General features: G+C 50.1%; 1 protein-coding gene across 1 annotated transcript in view; it reads left to right on the top strand.

Annotated features, from left to right (window-relative positions):
* LOC129696982 (potassium channel subfamily K member 1-like) overlaps positions 1–19861 on the top strand; it is a 21393-nt gene extending 1532 nt beyond the window's left edge. The window contains exons 2-3 of the mRNA XM_055635142.1: positions 13836–14231; positions 16224–19861. Coding sequence (XP_055491117.1) covers positions 13836–14231; positions 16224–16486 — 659 coding nt within the window. The 3' untranslated portion in view covers positions 16487–19861. The remainder of the gene's footprint in view (positions 1–13835; positions 14232–16223) is intronic.
* The last annotated feature ends 716 nt before the right edge of the window (positions 19862–20577 follow it).

Genomic DNA, 20577 nt, shown 5'->3' with positions numbered 1-20577 from the left:
TTCCTACACCTGAGAAGCTGAGGTTTGGTCTCTTTGGAACAGGAGGTTGTAAGGGTACAAGATTGCAGGATAAGACTTGACGGGGAAGAACAGTTCCAATTGAAGGTTGGGAACAAGGGGACGGAGAATGGAAGTGCTTGTCAGAGGAACACAAGCTAACAGAAGGATATTGTTTTGCACAGCCAGGGTTTGGCATGGACTGCCACAGATTGAAGGGTAGCATTCAGAAAGGAGCAGTTTAGGTGGTGCAGGGGAGAGGGTTTGCAGGGCTGTGACATGGGACTGTCTGGATTGCTCTTGCATTGAACCAGTGTGTGCACTCAATAAGCCAAACCATGTGCTGTAACCATAATCAGGGTTTTTCTATGATGTTTATAGTATACAATGAATGCACAGATGTACGTTTCAATGTGGGGCCGTGTATATATACTGTGTCAATATCGAAACATAGAAAATAGGTGCAGAAGTAGGCCATTTGGCCCTTCGAGCCTGCACCGCCATTCGATATATGATCAAATGGTACTGATCACCCCCTGATCCAACTCGGTAACTCAAATGTACCTGCTTTCTCTTCCACAGATACCCCCTGATCTCTTTTAGAGCCACAAGGAGCCAACGTCTAACTCCCTCTCAGCGGGTGCAGCAGCATTAAATATAGGCAACGCCAAACCCTGAATCGGCAAGAAAGGGAAAAGGAGGAGTAGCAGCTACCTTCTGTGGCAGAGAATTCCACCACAGATTGGAGGAACACCACTCTCTGTGTGAAAAAAATTCGGTCCTTGTATGTCTCTTCCCCCAGCCTTCTGGCTAAACCCCCGCCCCCGATCAGTCTACATATTAAGGTAGACGAAATTAATGTGCTGGAGAAACTCAGCGGGTGCAGCAGCATCTATGGAGCGAAGGAAATGGGCAACGTTTCAGGCCAAAACCCTTCTTCAGACTGATGGAGGGTGGGGGTGGGGGGGGGGGGAAGAAAGGAAAAAGGAAGAGGAGGAGCCCGAGGGCTGAGGGAGAGCTGAGAAGGGGAGGAGACAGCTATTAATATTAATGATGTGTACAGTACCACACCTGTACATGTATGACAATAACTTGCGTGCTACTCTATGTATTGTACGTGTTTACATCCGATGCAACACGAGCCAGTCATCCCTTTGAGATAATGTGTAGGAAGGAGGAGCAGATGTTGGTTTATACCGAAGATAGACACAAAATGCTGGAGTTACTCAGCATCTCTGGGGGAAAAGGAATAAGTGATGTTTTGGGTCGGAACTCTTCTTCAGACTGAAAGATAGACAAGGTCAGAACAAAACAGGGCTGGCAACAGATAACATCAGGAAGGGTGGAGTCCACACTGGCTCACTGTTGGCTGGGGAAGATGCGTTAATGACAGGGAAACAAGGATGCAAAGTGTGGAACCAGTCGGAAGCGGGGGGGGGGGGGGGGGATGAAGGAATGCAGGAGATGGGTGAGATTGGAGAATTGGCAGACTCCTGTATTTTGTGTCCATCCCTTTGAAAGAGTGTAATGTTGATGCTCCTTTAGGTACGTGCATGAGTGGACCTTGTATCCAACCACGTGGTCTGTGCCTTTCAGAAGGTGTGAGTTTTCCGTCATTATCTCAGGAACAGGGACATTATGCGGAGGGGTCGGGCAAGGAGCATGTCTACAAATGGTGGGACCATGTGTGTGTGGGTGGGGACTTGTTAAAGGCAGGGTCCGGGCATCTCCTTTAGGACCGAGAGGAGAAAAACATTTTTCACACAGAGAGTGGTGAATCTCTGGAATTCTCTGCCACAGAAGGTAGCTGAGGCCAGTTCATTGGCTATATTTAAGAGGGAGTTAGATGTGGCCCTTGTGGCTAAAGGGATCGGGGGGTATGGAGAGAAGGCAGGTACAGGATACTGAGTTGGATGTTCAGCCATGATCATATTGAATGGCGGGGCAGGTACGAAGGGCCGAATGGCCTACTCCTGCACCTATTTTCTATGTTTCTATCAGAGTTGTGGATGAACCCATTTAAGCAGCCGGCACTTGTGAGGCAGGGCAGGAGTGACCTGTACCTGCGTAAGGTGAGCAGAGGTCACACAGCGGATGAACTGAGGGCGGCAGATATCACCAGTAGACGCTGCCAATGCTCAGCAGGTCAGGCAGCATCCGTGGGTAAAGAAACGGAGCTACCAGTTTTTGAATTTACTTTGAAGTGCCGTTGATGTGGCAGAATGTGTCCACGTTGCAAATGAGGTGACTAATCAGTGCTTGGGCGGGGAGACAAATCTTGGCGATGTTCCACCCCCTTTCACAATAGTCACTGGAGTTTGTACACATTCGTACAGATTTTTCACACAGAGAGTGGTGAATCTCTGGAACTCTCTGCCGCAGAGGGTAGTCAAGGCCAGTTCATTGGCTATATTTAAGAGGGAGGTAGATGTGGCCCTTGTGGCTAAAGGGATCAGGGGGTATGGAGAGAAGGCAGGTACAGGATACTGAGTTGGATGATCAGCCATGATCATATTGAATGGTGGTGCAGGCTCGAAGGGCCGAATGGCCTACTCCTGCACCTAATTTCTATGTTTCTATGCACAACGGTAGAGTTGCTGCCTTACAGCGCCAGAGACCCGGGTTCAATCCTAACTACGGGTGCTTGTCTGAACGTTCTCCCCATGACCGCATGGGCTTTACCTGGGATCTACGGTTACCACCCACACTCCAAAAACGTACAGGTTTGTAGGTTAATTGGCTTTGGTAAATTGTAAATTCTCCCCAGTATTGATAGGATAGTGTTTGTGTGCGGGAGATTGCTGGTCGGCTTGGGCTCAAGTGTTTCGGTGCTGTATCTCTGAACTAAAAGTTGCTCTGAGATGTCCCGAGGTAGTGGACTGGGAAATGAAGTTTTTTCCTTCCCTGCCGGCTCCACTCACTCCAGTTGGAGCCTTGGTTTGGCGAGGAGCTGGGGTTTTCAATCGCCAGTCTTTGCTCGGTAAATCGGGATGTGTTAAGCAAATTTATTCTGTGGACAAATAATCCCAGTCTCTGCCAATCCCAATCCAGCCCTAGTCCCCATTGTGTTCACGTCCGTGGAAGTTTCATTGGTGCTGCCGTTCCCTCTGACTCCAGTTCAATTTGAACTGTCTGAAGTTCTTCATCAGTCTGAAGAAGGGCCTCAACCCGAAACGTCACCCATTCCTTCTCTCCAGAGATGCTGCCTGGCAGAGAGGTTACGCTGAGTAACTCCAGCATTTTGTGTCTATCTCCAGTCCAGAGTTTATTGTCACGTGTACCAAGGTACAGTGAAAACCTCTGAGCTACATCCCCACTCCCTCTCTGCCCCCCCCCGAGAGAAGTGTCTGCCCTCCATCTGTGCTTTGGCTGTGAGGAACAGCCCAGTCAAACCAGGCTCTCATTCAGTGAGCAAAAGCAATGGGAATCAGTGGATGAAACCAGTGGCTCACTCCTGAGGAAATGAGGAGTAATTTATAGCGGGGCGATAAACAACAATATGACAAACTAAAACCACTGGAAATATGCCTCAATCAGAAGCATCTACAATAGACACTGTTGCCCCTACAACCTGCTGTTCAAATCCCATTCCATGCTTTAAGAATAAGGAGTAAGCCATTTAGAACGGAGACGAGGAAACACTTTTTCTCACAGAGTGTGGTGAGTCTGTGGAATTCCCTTCCTCGGAGGGCGGTGGAGGCAGGTTCTCTGGATGCTTTCAAGAGAGAGCTCGCTAGGGCTCTTAAAGATAGCGGAGTCAGGGGATATGGGGAGAAGGCAGGAACGGGGTACTGATTGGGGATGATCAGCCATGATCACGTTGAATGGCGGTGCTGGCTCGAAGGGCCGAATGGCCTACTCCTGCACCTATTGTCTATTGCTCCATTCCCCGCCAACCCCCCACCTTTCACATCAGAGCACCCGCTGCCCGTCCCGGCAATACTTCCCTGCTCCAAAGCTCTGGCCCCTGTCCAGGGCCCTCTGTGTATCAACCCCATCCATCCCTGGTCCTCCTCCAGCCCAGCATCCCCCCCCCCGCGTTACTCTTGCCCCCCCCCCCCCTAAACTAACAGGGCCGATCAAGTCGGGTTAGAAGGTGCTGGTTCAGTTCCCCGATGGTGACTTGACACGTCCTGTGATTCCCCGATATCGTGTATCGTGGCACTATGTCCCCAAACTGAGAAATCATAAACCCTCAGGAACGTTGACTCTTTTCCACAGGAGAGAGCACGCCTGATTGGCTCTGAAAGGGAATGATCTGGAAAATTAGTGTGGGAAGCGGAATGGATGGGATAAGGGAGAGATAGAGGGGAAGGAATGGGGGAAGAGTGAGAGGGGAGAAGGGGATGTGCAGAGATCGAGGGGATGGGGAAGGAATAGGGAAGGAGAGAGTGGGAACAGAGAGGAGGGGAAGAGATAGAGGGGAAAGAATAGGTTAGAGGATGAGGGAGAAAGTGAGGGGGTAGGGGAGAGATTGAAGGGGAAGCAGAAAGAAATGGGGTTGGAGTGACGGGTGGAAGAGTGTTTTCACGGGAGAGGGAAGGGGAACAAGAGGGAGTTGGGAACGAGGAGGATGAGAAGGAAGAAAGCGAGGGGGGGGGGAATATGGATTTGGGGGAAATGGGGGAAGCATTTCTATGCTGATTGGATTGTTCAGGGCATTCACCTTCAACTCCTAGTGACTCCAGGACTGTCCTGAGAGGAGATATGCACGCTGATTCCAAAAGCTGCCCATCCCCGCCACCTCCTATCTGGGTCTAGTAGGATCGGACTTCTCGGATCAGTCAATAACTCTGTTATTGTTGCATCAGGTGCCCATCAGACTTATAGCTTAATTCTTTATTAAAAATGGAAAAATACTGGAAATGTTCGTCGGATCAGGAGTATCCCATGGCACGAGAAGGAGTTACTGTCTCAAGCCGAAAATTGTTTCTCAGAACCATGACGTCATGTTCCCTTACTTACTCCAACGTGGAGTTGCCGGCATTTAGATTTATTATAGGAAAAGGGGATGGGAGGGGACAGGAGAGAAACTGAGAGAGAAGAGAGATTTATGGTATTGGAATACACGCTGAAGTTTGCTTTGTGGAAAGATGTAGTTTGAAGGTGACGACTGGAGGCCCTGCAGAAGCCTGGGGCTCGCCTGGATCGGACGGCCACTCATAAGCTCTAGGGTGTGGACTGGACTTTGAAAATGGTGCCTACACCTGGCGGCTCTTGCATGCGGTCTCGGTGAACTATTTCCGTCCACTTTGTTAATTGGGGATTGTGTTTTTTTTGGTATGACAATACTTTATTGAACTGTATACAAAAAAATAATGTCACTGTTCATTTGCACATGACAATAAAGCAGCATTGACCATTGGCTTTGAGTACATCGCACCTTATAGGGGAACTGGTACAGGTTTATATCCTGGCTGTGTCTTCTACCAACTGTGTAACACAACAGGCTGAAGAAGGGTTTCGGGCCGAAACGTCGCCTATTTCCTTCGCTCCATAGATGCTGCTGCACCCGCTGAGTTTCTCCAGCAGTTTTGTCTACCCGTGTAGCACAACAGTATCTTTAAACAAAACTTTAAAAAAAAAAATCTGTGGTCCTGCATTACACAACTAGACCCAATGTAAGGAGAAGCAGGAAACTGCAGATGCTGGTTTAGAAAAATAACACACAAAGTGCTGGAGTAACTCAGCAAGTCAGGCAGTGTCTCTGAAGAACATGGATAGGTGATGTTTTGGGTTGGGACCCTAGGTAAGACAAAGACACAGGCAGATGCCGGAGTCTTAGTCAAGTCAGGCATCTCCGTGGAGGGAGTGGTCAGATGACATTTTGGGTCCAGACCACTCTTCAGAGCTGAAAGTCACAGGTCAGGGCACCAGCCGGCTCTGAAGCGGAACGTAACAAAATGTGCTGCCAATGAGGCTGGAGACTGGGTGATGGTAATCTGTGTGGGATCAGATGCTTTATTAAACATGCCAAGTAAACCTACAAAACACCAGAGCATTCACATGCCTATCCTGACTTCAGCAGGCGAGCCCAGAAGGTTCAATCTTAATGTGTGCGAAGGAACTGAGAATTCTAGTTTACACTGAAGTTAGACACAAAATGCTGGAGTAACTCAGCAGGACTGGCAGCATCTCTGGAGGGAAGGAAGGGCTGACATTTCAGATCGAGACCCTTCTTCAGATTGAGAATCCGGGGAGAGGGAGTCTAGAGATATGGAAAGGTCAGGTGTGAACATGACAGATCAAAGCAGACAATGTTAAGATTCCTTCCCTCCAGAGATGCTGCCTGTCCCGCTGATTTACTCCAGCATTTTGTGTCTATCTTTGGTTTAAATTAATGTAAGCTAATGCAGCAGCCATTTTCTGCACAGTCAGCACGGTGATAATTGCCCTAGCGACCTCTTTTAGTTATTTTTAATCTAGTTTGGAGATACAGCGCGGAAACAGGCCCTTCAGCCGACCAGCAATTCCCCGCACATTAACACAATCCAGCACGCACTAGGGAGTAGTTACATTTATAGATTTATACCAAGCCAATTAACCTACAAACCTGTACGCCTTTGGAGCGTGGAAGGAAACCGAAGATCTGGGAGAAAACCCAGGTGGTCACGGGGAGAATGTACAAACTCCGTACAGACAGCACCCGTAGTTGGGATCGAACGCAGGTCTCTGGCGCCGGAAGCGCTGTAAGGCAACAACTCTACCGCTGCGCCACCGTGCCGCATATTCATGGAAATTATGGTCGACGTAGAATGGCACAGAACAGAAACAGGCCCTTCGGCCCAGCTCGCCCCTGCTGTCCGTGGCACCTATCGTTGCAAAACGCATTAGACCTGTGCCACTGTACGTCTTTCCTATCTAAGTATCTGGCCAGGCGCCTTTTGAAGGTTGTAGTTGTGTTCACCTCCACCACCTCCTCTGGCAGCTCATCCCCGGTAGCCACCGCAGTCTGCATGGTGGGGGAAATGTACCACTCGGATCTCTGTCTTCCAGAAGGAACTGCAGATGCTGGAAAATCGAAGGTACACAAAAATGCCGGAGAAACTCAGCGGGTGCGGCAGCATCTATGGAGCGAAGGAAATAGGTGACGTTTCGTCCCGAAACGTCACCTATTTCCTTCGCTCCATAGATGCTGCTGCACCCGCTGAGTTTCTCCAGCATTTTTGTGTGCCACTCAGACCTCTGTTGGTGCAGCGATCAACATCGGCTGTGAACGAGTGCCAGGGGATCGATTCCCTACACCCTGCTGTAACGACTCGTCTGCAAACTGTCACGTCTGACCTTGCAGCAAACGGCTGTAAAGATACCAGCCTTTGCCCGATCGGCCGTCTGCGTCTCCCCTTCCTGTGGATTTATCTGACCCCCCCCCCCCCCCCCCCCCTCAAGCTTCTGGGCATCTCAGACAGTGTTGCACATCTGTGGGAGTACTGGCCCAGATCCAGCCCACTGGCTCGTTCATAGCTTGGTTCACCTTGACTCTGGGACCCAGAAAAAGACACCGAGTGCTGAAGTAACTCAACGGGTGAAGCAGCATCTCTGGAGAGCATGGAAATATGCGTAGGTGATGTTTCGGGGCGAGACACTTCTTCAGACTAATTATAGAATTATAATTGATTATAATTCTATAATTAGAGAAAGCTGTAAAAGAGGTGTGGATGGGACAAAGTGGCAAGTGATAGGTGGATACAGGTGTTTTTTTTCTTCAGCACTCTGTGTCCTTTTTTTTAAACCAGCATCTGCAGTTCCTCATGTCTCCATAACTCCAGGGACCAGTTGTTCGGAAGCAAGTTGGTCAGAAGCACAGGGCCAGTTGCAATTGGTCCATGGAGTGGTGTTTTGAGCAGGACTCATGAAGTCCAGTGTTGAGCTAAGCTACATTCGGAGATGTCGTGAAGAAGGCGAATGGTATGTTAGCATTCATAGCAAAAGGATTTGAGTATAGGAGCAGCGAGGTTCTACTGCAGTTGTACAGGGTCTTGGTGAGACCACACCTGGTGTATTGCGTACAGTTTTGTTCTCCCAATCTGATGAAAGACATTCTTGCCATAGAGGGAGTACAGAGAAGGTTCACCAGACTGATTCCTGGGATGTCAGGACTTTCATATGAAGAAAGACTGGATAGATTCGGCTTGCACTCGCTAGAATTTAGAAGATTCTTATAGAAACTTACAAAATTCTTAAGGGGTTGGACAGGCGAGATGCAGGAAGATTGTTCCCGATGTTGGGGAAGTCCAGAACAAGGGGTCACAGCTTAAGGATGAGGGGGAAATCTTTTAGGACCGAAATGAGAAAAAGATTTTTCACACAGAGAGTGGTGAATCTGTGGAATTCTCTGCCACAGAAGGTAGTTGAGGCCAGTTCATTGGCTATATTTAAGAGGGAGTTAGATGTGGCCCTTGTGGCTAAAGGGATCAGGGGGTATGGAGAGAAGGCAGGTACAGGATACCGAGTTGGATGATCAGCCATGATCATATCGAATGGTGGTGCAGGCTCGAAGGGCCGAATGGCCTACCCCTGCACCTATTTTCTATGTTTCTATGCTGGGACAAATGGCAAAAGCTCGCAGGGGGGGGGAGACTGATTTAGGGAGTATCTTAAAGAAGAAGAAAGGTTTCAGGCTGAAACTGGCAACAGTTGTGGAACAGTAGAACAATGAACTAAATCGTCACTGGAGCAGTGAGTGATTGCAATCTGTGTGCTGTTCTCTCCATCCAAACACTGGCTCAATATTCTGCATTGTTCAAAGTGTAAGCATGCCGATTAAACCAGACGAGCTGGATTTTTATTTTGCGTTCCAAGCTTTCTATTCCTGGCAGAGATGGGTATTGCATTGTTGCTGTTCCTGGAAGCAAGGTCAGATGCTGAGATGAGGACATATTTAGTGACTGTACGGGGCGATGAGGCCTAACATCTAGGACGGGTCGGCAACCAATGGCCCACGGGTGGATCCGGCCTGTAACCTGAAATCATCCGGCAAGCAGGTGACCTGGGCACTACAGCCAGTCCCGGGGCAAGCAGGTGACCTGGGCACTACAGCCAGTCCCGGGGCAAGCAGGTGACCTGGGCACTACAGCCAGTCCCGGGGCAAGCAGGTGACCTGGGCACTACAGCTAGTCCCGGGGCAAGCAGGTGACCTGGGCACTACTAGTCCCGGGGCAAGTGACCTGGGCACTACAGGGGCAAGCAAGTTGACCTGGGCACTACAGCTAGTCCCGGGGCAAGCAGGTGACCTGGGCACTACAGCTAGTCCCGGGGCAAGCAGGTGACCTGGGCACTACAGCTAGTCCCGGGGCAAGCAGGTACAGCCAGTCCCGGGGCAAGCAGGTGACCTGGGCACTACAGCCAGTCCCGGGGCAAGCAGGTGACCTGGGCACTACAGCTAGTCCCGGGGCAAGCGAGTTGACCTGGGCACTACAGCTAGTCCCGGGGCAAGCCAGCCCATCTGGGCACTACAGCTAGTCCCGGGGCAAGCAGGTGACCTGGGCACTACAGCTAGTCCCGGGGCAAGCAGGTGACCTGGGCACTACAGCCAGTCCCGGGGCAAGCAGGTGACCTGGGCACTACAGCCAGTCCCGGGGCAAGCAGGTGACCTGGGCACTACAGCCAGTCCCGGGGCAAGCAGGTGACCTGGGCACTACAGCTAGTCCCGGGGCAAGCCAGCCCATCTGGGCACTACAGCTAGTCCCGGGGCAAGCCAGCCCATCTGGGCACTACAGCTAGTCCCGGGGCAAGCAGGTGACCTGGGCACTACAGCTAGTCCCGGGGCAAGCAGGTGACCTGGGCACTACAGCTAGTCCCGGGGCAAGCAGGTGACCTGGGCACTACAGCTAGTCCCGGGGCAAGCCAGCCCATCTGGGCACTACAGCTAGTCCCGGGGCAAGCGAGCCCATCTGGGCACTACAGCCAGTCCCGGGGCAAGCGAGCCCATCTGGGCACTACAGCCAGTCCCGGGGCAAGCTAGCTAGTCCCGGGCTACTAGATTCTAGGAGCTGGGGGCGGCCTCCAACTGGAATTGACCTTGATGGTTCTGGCCGCAGAGCCTGTGGACTTACCATCATGGAGCTGGCTGACTTCGGAGGCTGTGGTGGCGTTGTGGCTGCAACCCGACTTCGGAGGCTTCAGTTTTGCTGCAACATGTTTCACAAAACATGGGGGGGGGGGGGGGGGGGGATTGTTCCCCCCCACATCTCAAAACACGAGGGGAACAGATGTTTCCCCCCCCCCCAGGATTTTTCCGCCCATCTACATTGGCTGTGGGGCGGTGTCGGAGCGGGGAAGGCTCACTTCAGTGATGATCCCGTCTGCTCCAGCGAGAGACCTGCCTTGGCTCCAGTTCCTTCACTGCTATCAATGACACAGTTGTAGATTCATTGCCCACAGTGGAGAGCGAATCAGCCAATCCAGGCTGACATTATACTGCACAATCTAGAGCAGTGGATCGGGTGGCCTAACTGTTTGCTGTCAGGACTTTCTCATGTAGGTAGCCAGAATGCATAGTCACAAAAGCGTGGAAACAGGCCCTTCGGCCCAACTTGCCCTTGCCAACCAACATGCCCCGTCTACACCAGTCCCACATGCTTGCATTTGGCCCATATCCCTATAAACCTATATTACCCATGCATCTTTCTAAATGTTTCCTAAACATTGTTATACTACCTGCCTCAACTACCTTCGGAGTGGCGGCGCGGCTCTGGCTGCAGCGGCTCACCGGCAGTCCCGTTTGTTTGTGTTTTTTGTGTTGTTTATTTTGTTTTGGTTAGTCTAGTTTTTGGTTTTTAGTTTGTGTTTGGGGGGGGGGGGGGGGGGGGGGGTTGAAACGGGGTTTGCAGTCTCTCCCTGCGGGGGAATGCGACCTTTTTGTCGTATTCCCCTTCTCTGCCTCCGTCTGTGCTGAGGCCTAATGGAGCTGACGACCTTGAGGCTCTGGAGGCAGAGCCCGTCAGGACTCGCCCTGAGCTCGCTCCCGTGAGGGTGGTCCGGCTCAGGGCTGGAAGAGGTTGGGACGCTCCCATGAGGGCAGCCAGCCCGAGGGTGGAACGAGGCTCCCGTCGGAGCGGCGGAGCTCGGGAAGGTGCGGCGCTCGCAGCCCGAGGGAGGTTCGGCGCCCATGTCGGGGCGGCCCAGCCCGAGGCTGAAGACGGTGCGGTACTCACGTGAGGGTGGCTGGGACGGTGTTCTGGCGGTGGTGGCCTGAGTCCGGGGTTCGGCCGCGGGCCAGCGGCTGCGTCTGCAGGACTGGTGGGCAGCAGGGGTATCGCCTCAGCGCAGAGGGAGAAGAGGAGGGAAGAGACTGCAGACCTAAGACATTTGCCTCCATCACAGTGGGGAGATGCTGGGTGGACTCACTGTGGTGGATGTTAATATGTGTTTATTGTTGTTTTTATTGTATTATATGTATGACTGCTGCAATTTCGTTCAGACTTCGGTCTGAATGACAATAAAGGCTATCTAATCTATCTAATCTAATCTCCTCCGGCAGCTCATTCCGTATATCTACCACCCTTTTGTATGTGGAAAAAAAAAGTACCCCCTCAGGCTCCTATTAAATTTCCTCCCCTCCACCCCCTCACGTTAAACCTATCTTTCTTGATTCCCCTACTCTTGGTAAATGGAGTACTTACTTTCAGAATGGCAGGCAGTGACTAGTGGGGTACTGCAAGGCTCAGTGCTCGGACCCTAGCTATTTACAATATATATTAATGATTTGGACGAGGGAATTGAATGCAACATCTTCAAGTTCGCGGATGACACGAAGCTGGGGGGCAGTGTTAGCTGTGAGGAGGATGCTAGGAGGCTGCAAGGTGACTTGGACAGGCTGGGTGAGTGGGCAAATGCATAGCAGATGCAGTATAATGGGGGTAAATGTGAGGTTATCCACTTTGGTGGCAAAAACAGGAAAGTAGACTATTATCTGAATGGTGGACGATTAGGAAAAGGGGAGATGCAACGAGACCTGGGTGTCATGGTACACCAGTCATTGAAAGTAGGCATGCAGGTGCAGCAGGCAGTGAAGAAAGCAAATGATATGTTAGCATTCATAGCAAAAGGATTTGAGTATAGGAGCAGGGAGGTTCTACTGCAGTTGTACAGGGTCTTGGTGAGACCACACCTGGTGTATTGCGTACAGTTTTGGTCTCCTAATCTGAGGAAAGACATTCTTGCCATAGAGGGAGTACAGAGAAGGTTCACCAGAGACTGATTCCTGGGATGGCAGGACCATAAGATGGGGGGATCTTATAGAAACTTACAAAATTCTTAAGGGGTTGGACAGGCTAGATGCAGGAAGATTATTCCCGATGTTGGGGAAGTCCAGAACAAGGGATCACAGTTTAAGGATAAGAGGGAAATCTTTTAGGACTGAGATGAGAAAATCATTTTTTACACAGAGAGTGGTGAATCTGTGGAATTCTCTGCCACAGAAGGTAGTTGAGGCCAGTTCATTGGCTATATTTAAGAGGGAGTTAGTTGTGGCCCTTGTGGCTAAAGGCATCAGGGGGTATGGAGAGAAGGCAGGGATGGGATACTGAGTTGGATGATCAGCCATGATAATATTGAATGGCTGTGCAGGCTCGAAGGGCCGAATGGCCTACTCCTGCACCAATTTTCTATGTTTCTATGTATCTAAGGCCCTAGTGGACAGAGCCCATGTGTTTGGTGAAATGGTTACCACATCTACGCTTGGTCTCGCCGACGTTAAGGAGGCCACATCGAGAACACCAAATGCAGTAGATAAGGGTAGAGGAGGTGCATGTGAACCTCTGTCTGGAAAGATATCTGGGATCCCTGGATGAAAGTGAGGGAAGAGGTGTCTGGACTGAGGTTGCAGGGGGAAGTATCCAGGCTCTTGCTGGATCTCCCCTTCCTTTTTGAACTCCCCTTCCCTTTCACATACCGACCTTTGTATCCTTGGCCCCTTTTCATACTGGGGGAAAGGTTCTGACTGTCTACCCTATCTACGCCTCTCATCATTTGAAAACTTTGTATCAGGTTTGCCCTCAACCTCCGACACTCCCTCCACAGTTAAATAGCTGAGAAAGTCGTGCCTCAGAGTGCGGTCACCCCTTGATGTTACAAAAGCAGCAGAGATAATTTGTTAAGTAAATTTTTGCAAATTGTCAAGGTTGGCCACAATGCATCATTGGTATTTGGTATTAGGAAGGAACTGCAGGTGCTGGTTGATACCCAAGACAGACAGAAAATGCTGGAGTAACTCAGCGGGTCAGGCAGCATCTCTGCAGAAAATGAAAGAAATAGGAATGTGAACGCATTGGTACTCGATGGAGTTTAAAAGGATGAGGGGGGGGACCTCATTGAAACGTACCAAATAGTGAAAGACCTGGATAGGGTGATTAGAAGCCATAGCCTAAGAATAAAAGGATGTACCTTTAGAAAGGAGGTAAAGAATTTCTTTAGTCAGAGGGTGGTGAATCTGTGAAACTCATTGCCACAGAAGGCTACGGAGGCCAAGTCAGTGGATATTTTTAAGGCGGAGATTGACAGATTCTTGATTATTAAGCGTGTCAGGGGTTATGGATGAACATGGACGCATGAACTTATGAATATGTGATGTTTCGGGTGTGGAGTTTGCAAGTTCTCCCTGTGACTGCGTAGGTTTCATCTGGGTGCACCTCCTACATCCCAAAGACTGGGTTTGTAGGTTAGTTGGCCTCGGTAAATGGCCCCGAGTGTGCAGGGAGTGGATGAGAAAGTGGGATAACATGAGTTGTGATGTGGGCTGGATGGGCTGAAGGGCCTGTTTCCGTGCTGTATCTCTAAGCCATTAGAAGCGGCGCTTGTCCTGGTGTCACAGTGGTGTTTTCCTCTTCCTGTTGCAGGTTACGGCCACACGGTTCCCCTCTCTGACGGCGGCAAGGCCTTCTGCATAATCTACTCGGTGATTGGCATCCCCTTCACGCTGCTCTTCTTCACCTCGGTGGTGCAGCGGGTGATGGCGCTGGTGACCAGGCGGCCCGTCCACTACATCCACACCCGCTGGGGCTACTGCAAGCAGAGCGTGGCCCTGGTCCACGCCGTGCTACTGGGGCTGCTCCTCGTCCTCTGCTTCTTCATCATCCCCGCTGCCATCTTCACCCAGCTGGAGAGGGACTGGTCCTTCCTGGAGTCCATCTACTTTTGCTTCATCTCGCTCAGCACCATCGGCCTGGGAGACTACGTCCCGGGGGAAGTTCAGCACCAGAGGCTGCGCAAGCTGTACAAGTTGGCAATAACCAGTGAGTGAATAACAGCGGGCGGGAATGATGCACTGCAGGTGTTTAGAGGGAGCGTGAGGAGGCAAGTTCACAGGCTCAAGGCCAGCTCTAGAAACCTGAGTGCACGACTAAATGTCGATGGTAAACCCAAGGAACCGCAGTTGCACGTTTATGTAAATATATACAAATATGTGTTGGAATAACTCTGCATGACAGGCAGGTGAGATATTTCCGGAGAACATGGGTAGGTGACATTTCTGGTGAGGACCCTTCTTCACACTGATGTATGTACATGGGTTGGTTAGTAAGTTTGCAGTGGACACCAAGATTGGTAGAGTTATGTAACCCCACTTTTTACAAAAGGGAGGGAGAGTGAAAACGGGGAATTACAGACCAGTTAGTCTAACATCGGTAGTGGGGAAACTGCTGGAGTCAGTTATTAAAGATGGGATAGCAGCACATTTGGAAAGTGGTGAATTCATTGGACAAAGTCAGCATGGATTTATGAAAGGTAAATCATGTCTGACGAATCTTATAGAATTTTTCAAGGATGTAACTAACTAGTAGAGTGGATGAGGGAGAACCAGTGGATGTGATATATCTGGACTTTTAGAAGGCTTTCGACAAGGTCCCACATAAGAGATTAGTATACAAACTTAAAGCACACGGTATTGGGGGTTCAGTATTGATGTGGATAGAGAACTGGCTGGCAGACAGGAAGCAAAGAGTGGGAGTTAACGGGTCCTTTTCAGAATGGCAGGCAGTGACTAGTGGGGTACCGCAAGGCTCAGTGCTGGGACCCCAGCTATTCACAATATATATTAATGAATTGGATGAGGGAATTGAATGCAACATCTCCAGGTTTGCGGGATGTCATGAAGCTGGGGGGCAGTGTTAGCTGTGAGGAGGATGCTAGGAGACTGCAAGGTGACTTGGGTAGGCTGGGTGAGTGGGCAAATGCATGGCAGATGCAGTATAATGTGGATAAATGTGAGGTTATCCACTTTGGTGGCAAAAACAGGAAAGTAGACTATTATCTGAATGGTGGCCGATTAGGAAAAGGGGAGATGCAACGAGACCTGGGTGTCATGGTACACCAGTCATTAAAAGTAGGCATGCAGGTGCAGCAGGCAGTGAAGAATGGTATGTTAGCATTCATAGCAAATGGATTTGAGTATAGGAGCAGGGAGGTTCTACTGCAGTTGTACAGGGTCTTGGTGAGACCACACCTGGAGTATTGCGTACAGTTTTCGTCTCCTAATCTGAGGGAGGACATTCTTGCCATAGAGGGAGTGCAGAGAACGTTCACCAGACTGATTCCTGGGATGTCAGGACTTTCATATGAAGATAAACTGGATAGATTTGGCTTGTACACGCTAGAATTTAGAAGATTGAGGGGGGGATCTTATAGAAACTTACAAAATTCTTAAGGGGTTGGACAGGCTAGATGCAGGAAGATTGTTCCCGATGTTAGGGAAGTCCAGAACAAGGGGTCACAGTTTAAGGATAAAGGGGAAATCTTTTAGGACCGAGATGAGAAAAATATTTTTCACACAGAGAGTGGTGAATCTCTGGAATTCTCTGCCACAGAATGTAGTTGAGGCCAGTTCATTGGTTATATTTAAGAGGGAGTTAGATGTGGCCCTTGTGGCTAAAGGAATCAGGGGGTATGGAGAGAAGGCAGAAACAGGATACTGAGTTGGATGATCAGCCATGATCATATTGAATGGCGGTGCAGGCTCGAAGGGCCGAATGGCCTACTCCTGCACCTATTTTCTATGTTTCTATGTTTCTACGAGGGAGTGGCTGGGGTGAGACTCATCCTTGATTATGCTGGTGGCCTTGCTGAGGCAGCGTGAACGATAGATGGAGTCAATAGAAGGGAGGTTGGTTTGTGTGGATCTATTTGTACCTAAAAATAAATAACACCTCCCTCTCTCTCTCCCTCTCCCTCTCCCTCTCCCTCTCCCTCTCCCTCCCTCTCCCTCTCCCCCTCTCCCTCTCCCTCTCCAGTCTACCTCATGATTGGTCTCACTGCTGTACTCGTTGTCCTGGAGACCTTCTGTGAGCTCAACAAGCTGAAGGAGCTGAGGAGGATCTTCTACCTGAAGAAGGACAAGCCGGAGGATGAAATCAAGATCTTGGACCACGACCAGCTCTCGTTCCCGTCCGTGGTGGACTCCGTGCCCTTTGTCCGGGAGCAGCACAAACTCAGCGAGCCCTTCGTCACAGGGCCGAAGGCCCACTCCTTCACAGAGGACCCCAGTAACCGGTGACTTGTTCCCCCACCCACCCCTCAGCCCCTCGCCACAGAGCACACTCGCATGTAATTAGCATAGGGTCTAACACTATCTGCCGGCCCAGAGGCCAAATCATATCATGTCAAGAAATTTAAAAATTAAGCCTGTAAATAACTAGGGGAAAGGACTGTGCATGTTCAGGTCATGGAGGACTCCGGGGGGGGGGGGGGGGGGTATGTCCAAGAGTCAAGAAGCATCAAGAGTGTTTTACCGTTATATGTCCCAGAAAAACAATGACATTCTTAAGCAGCAGCACACAGTGGCGTAGCGTGGGGGGGGCAGTGGGGCGGTTGCCCCGGGCGCTAAATTTTTAGGGGCGCAAAAAAATTGTTGAATAAATTTTTAAAATAAAATTAAGAGGCCCGGGGAGCCGTTGGAGCGAGGAGGGGTTACCTGGAGCTGCGAGTATAAAAACAGCGCGGGCCAGGCAGCCGCTGCCGCCGCCCCAGCTCCGAGTTCTAGTCGCCACTGCCGCTGTCCCAGCCACCGCTGCCTCTGCCCCCCCGCCCCCGCCCGCTAATGAGGAGGCGCAAAACTTTAAACTGTCCCGGGCGCTCAAAACCCACCCTACGCCACTGGCAGCACAACAGAATGCGACGGGTTCATCACCGACAATAGCCCAGAGTGGAGCCCTACCCTCTCTTGTACATTTCACAGAAAGAGCCCCTTCCAGCTTCTCCCCGACACCTTTGATTTTAATGTAGAAACAAGGACCTACTTGGTGTTGGTGTACACAAAACCACACAAAGTGCTGGGAGTAACTTGGTGGGTCAGGCAGCATCTCTGGAGAACATCAGAAGGTGATGTTTTGGGTTAGGACCTTTCTTCACGCTAGTCTGGAGAAGGGTCACAACCTGAAACGCCATCTACCACATTGCCCACAGATGCTGCCTGACCTGCTGAGTTACTCTAATACTTTGTGTCCCTTTGATTTTAATGTTCAGGCAGATGAACTGGCACAGGAAATTCTCTCTCAACTACAGGGAAGTAGTTTTACCTATTTGTGAAAATAATTCTGATTACATTGCTCTCCCATTTTTGGTGGTGTGTGGTGCTGAGCTGCTCCTGTAGTGAAGACCAACTCTTATATCTGTAGTCTCCACCCTGCTCAATGCCCAGCACATGGTGCACCCTGCCTTTGCAATCAAGCCACCACCCTCCAGGGCAGCCTCTGACTCTGGTATCTGATGATGGCCTGACCTGCAACATGCAACTGGCCCCACTTTCACAGCTATTCAGGTGCAGAGCCATCCTTGATCTGACCCTCGCATCCTAGCTCCCGTTTCATTTTTCTGATTTCCTACCGTTGCACGGAGCTTCTCCTTTGAGTTCCAAAAATAATCCCAAGCCACAACTACGGGAGTCGGGGATTATGGGGTGAAGGTAGGAGAATGGGCTTGAGAGGGAAAGATAGATCAGCCATGATTGAATGGCGGACTAGACTTGATGGACCAAATGGCCTAATTCAGCTCCTGAAACCTATGAACGTGAAACATCCTTTTTCTCCAGAGATGCTGCATGCCCCGCTGAGTAGCTCTAGCACTTTGTGTATCTTTGGTATAAACCAGCACCTGCAGTTCTTGGTTTCTCCCTATAATGTTTTGATGGTCTGGACATTTTGCCGCTTCTAAACCCGATGGGAACAAGGGAACACGAGTGGACAATTCTACGGAAATTCGTCAGTAAAGGCTTTACTCCATGGTCACTCCGTTCTGACTGCAGCACTGTGAGCTCATGCGAGGCCCAGCACAGAGGCATCGTCCCCAACTGCAATATAACTAGTACATTCCTGTCTTGAGTCTGAAGAAGGGTCTCGACCCGAAACGTCACCCATTTCCTTCGCTCCATAGATGCTGCCTCACCCGCTGAGTTTCTCCAGCACTTTTATCTACCTTCGATTTTTCCAGCATCTGCAGTTCTTTCTTCAACAGTACATTCCCTTTGGTCCGTTGTCCAAATTACCTCAGCTGGTTTACTTATTCCCAAATTTTAGCCGTTTTCAGTTTAGTGATTGGCGTGCTTGGACTTGTAACGGTTCCTATCCATCGTGCTCCCACCATCCCGGGCTCCAACATTCCCGACTGCACTGTGAGTGCGTCTTGACTACAAGCAATTCAGGAAGGGGGAGCTCATCACCTCCATCCCAACGGCAACGTATGTTATGCCAGAGATGTTCACATTCGGCAAAAGAGGGGACGTATAGAATTGATGTTTTAAACCTTCACATCTATTCCCTGGTGACATGGAAACCGGAGGTGATGCAGGGATTGGAGTAGCCGGGGAACTGGTGGGAATCGGCATGTTATTGGGAGTTTAAAATTACCATATCTAAAATAAGCCTAATAATTGAAATATAAACAGACATTCAGACCGAACAGTGGCTTTGCTTTGCCAGGTGCCTAGCTGTCAACGTATGGGCGAGGTTAGATGTGTTGGTGTATGATATATGGGGAGGGGACACAGTCCGTTAACCAGTCTTATTGCCTGTGGGAAGAAGCTGTGTAGCATCCTGCTGGTTTTGCAGCTGATGCTCCTGTACCTCTTCCCAGATGGCAGAATGGAGAAGATGTGGTGTGATGGATGATAGGGGTCCTTGATAATGGAGATGGCTCTGCTGATGCTCCGCTTCTGATAGATCTCCAACAGGAAAGGCAGTGGGGCACCAATGATCCTGCTGGCTGCCTTCACTATCCTGTGTACAGCATGGAAACAGATTCCTCAGCCCATAGATCCATGCCATCCATCAGATTTATAAAGTCGCACAGCACAGAAGTGGACCCTTCAGCCCACCAAACCCCTGCTGAACACCAACAGTGTGTTTATACTCATCCTGCACTAGCCCGTTATATCATTTCCACATTCAGCTCGATTTCTCCCCAGATTATACCACTCACCTACAACTCTACAACAATTTTGCAGCAGCCACTTAACCTGCCAACCCGCACGGTTTTTGGGGATGTGGGATCCGGGGGTGGGGGGAGTCACATCGGTTACCAGAAGAACCCGCAAACTCCACATAGAAAGCAGCCAAAGTCAGGAATGAAGCCAAGTCATTGGAACTGTGAGGTAGCAGCTCTACCTGCTGTGCCAGTGTGCTGCCCCTACGCTGAGGAAGATGCTTAAAGGCACGACGATGTGAGAGGACAAACTATAAGGCTCACGTTTTGAGTTCAGCTGCTCTGTTGTGAAGGGATAGTATTTATGTATTTTTAATTTAATAGAAAACTGAGAAACTGTTGTTTTGTGATCCAGTTAATGAACCTTCTTTGTTTAGAAGTGTTTCTACCTCGTTTGAAGATGTATAAATCTAGAAACTCAAAAATAAAAGCGGATCTTGAGAAGTTCTTGAGGATTGCTAATGGCGACCTCTGTGGGGACAACTTGAGTGCTGTGGCTTGCACAGTGTTGGTAGCCACACACTAGGGATCAGTACCTCGGTGACTGCCAATCACCACCCCCCCCCCCCCCCCCCCACTTACTTATTATTTATTCATTTATCGTGCTATGTCGCTCTTCCAGGGAGATGCTAAATGCATTTTGTTGTCTCTGTACTGTACACTGACAATGACAATTAAAATTGAATCTGAATCTGAGTAGCCATGAGCAACACTAGCAACAGGAGACACCGTTTTGCCAAAGTCCCACTGCTGGGTTTTAAACAAGTCATGGACCTCTCTGAACGTAGCGGAGTGCTGTGGCGGAAGCAACATCTCCACCATTGTCTTGGGTCAGACCAAGACCTCGCTGATTCTTCCTGCACCCTTTGGATTCTACAGTATTAACTTGGCACTTGTTTTGGGCGGGCCACTTCCACTCCACTCTGTGTGGGACTGGTGGGAGTGAGGGACAGAAGGAAAGCAAACCACCCCCTTGAGCTTGCTCTGCTCTTGATCAGAGTGTCCAAGGCACCCATTCCCAATCCCCTTCTTTCTGTCTCATCTCCCTCTCTCCCTCTCCCCCAGTCTGAAGAAGGTGTGTAACCTAAGAAGGTGTGTGTCCACATTGCTCCACAGGTGCTGCCTGACCTGTTGAGTTCATCAGCACTTTATTATATGCTCCATATTCCA

Source organism: Leucoraja erinacea, chromosome 5 (assembly GCF_028641065.1).
Source record: "Leucoraja erinacea ecotype New England chromosome 5, Leri_hhj_1, whole genome shotgun sequence".
In the NCBI taxonomy this organism is placed as follows: Eukaryota; Metazoa; Chordata; class Chondrichthyes; order Rajiformes; family Rajidae; genus Leucoraja; species Leucoraja erinaceus.
The sequence above is the reverse complement of the archived record's forward strand: the minus strand, read 5'-3'. Positions and strand labels throughout refer to the sequence as shown.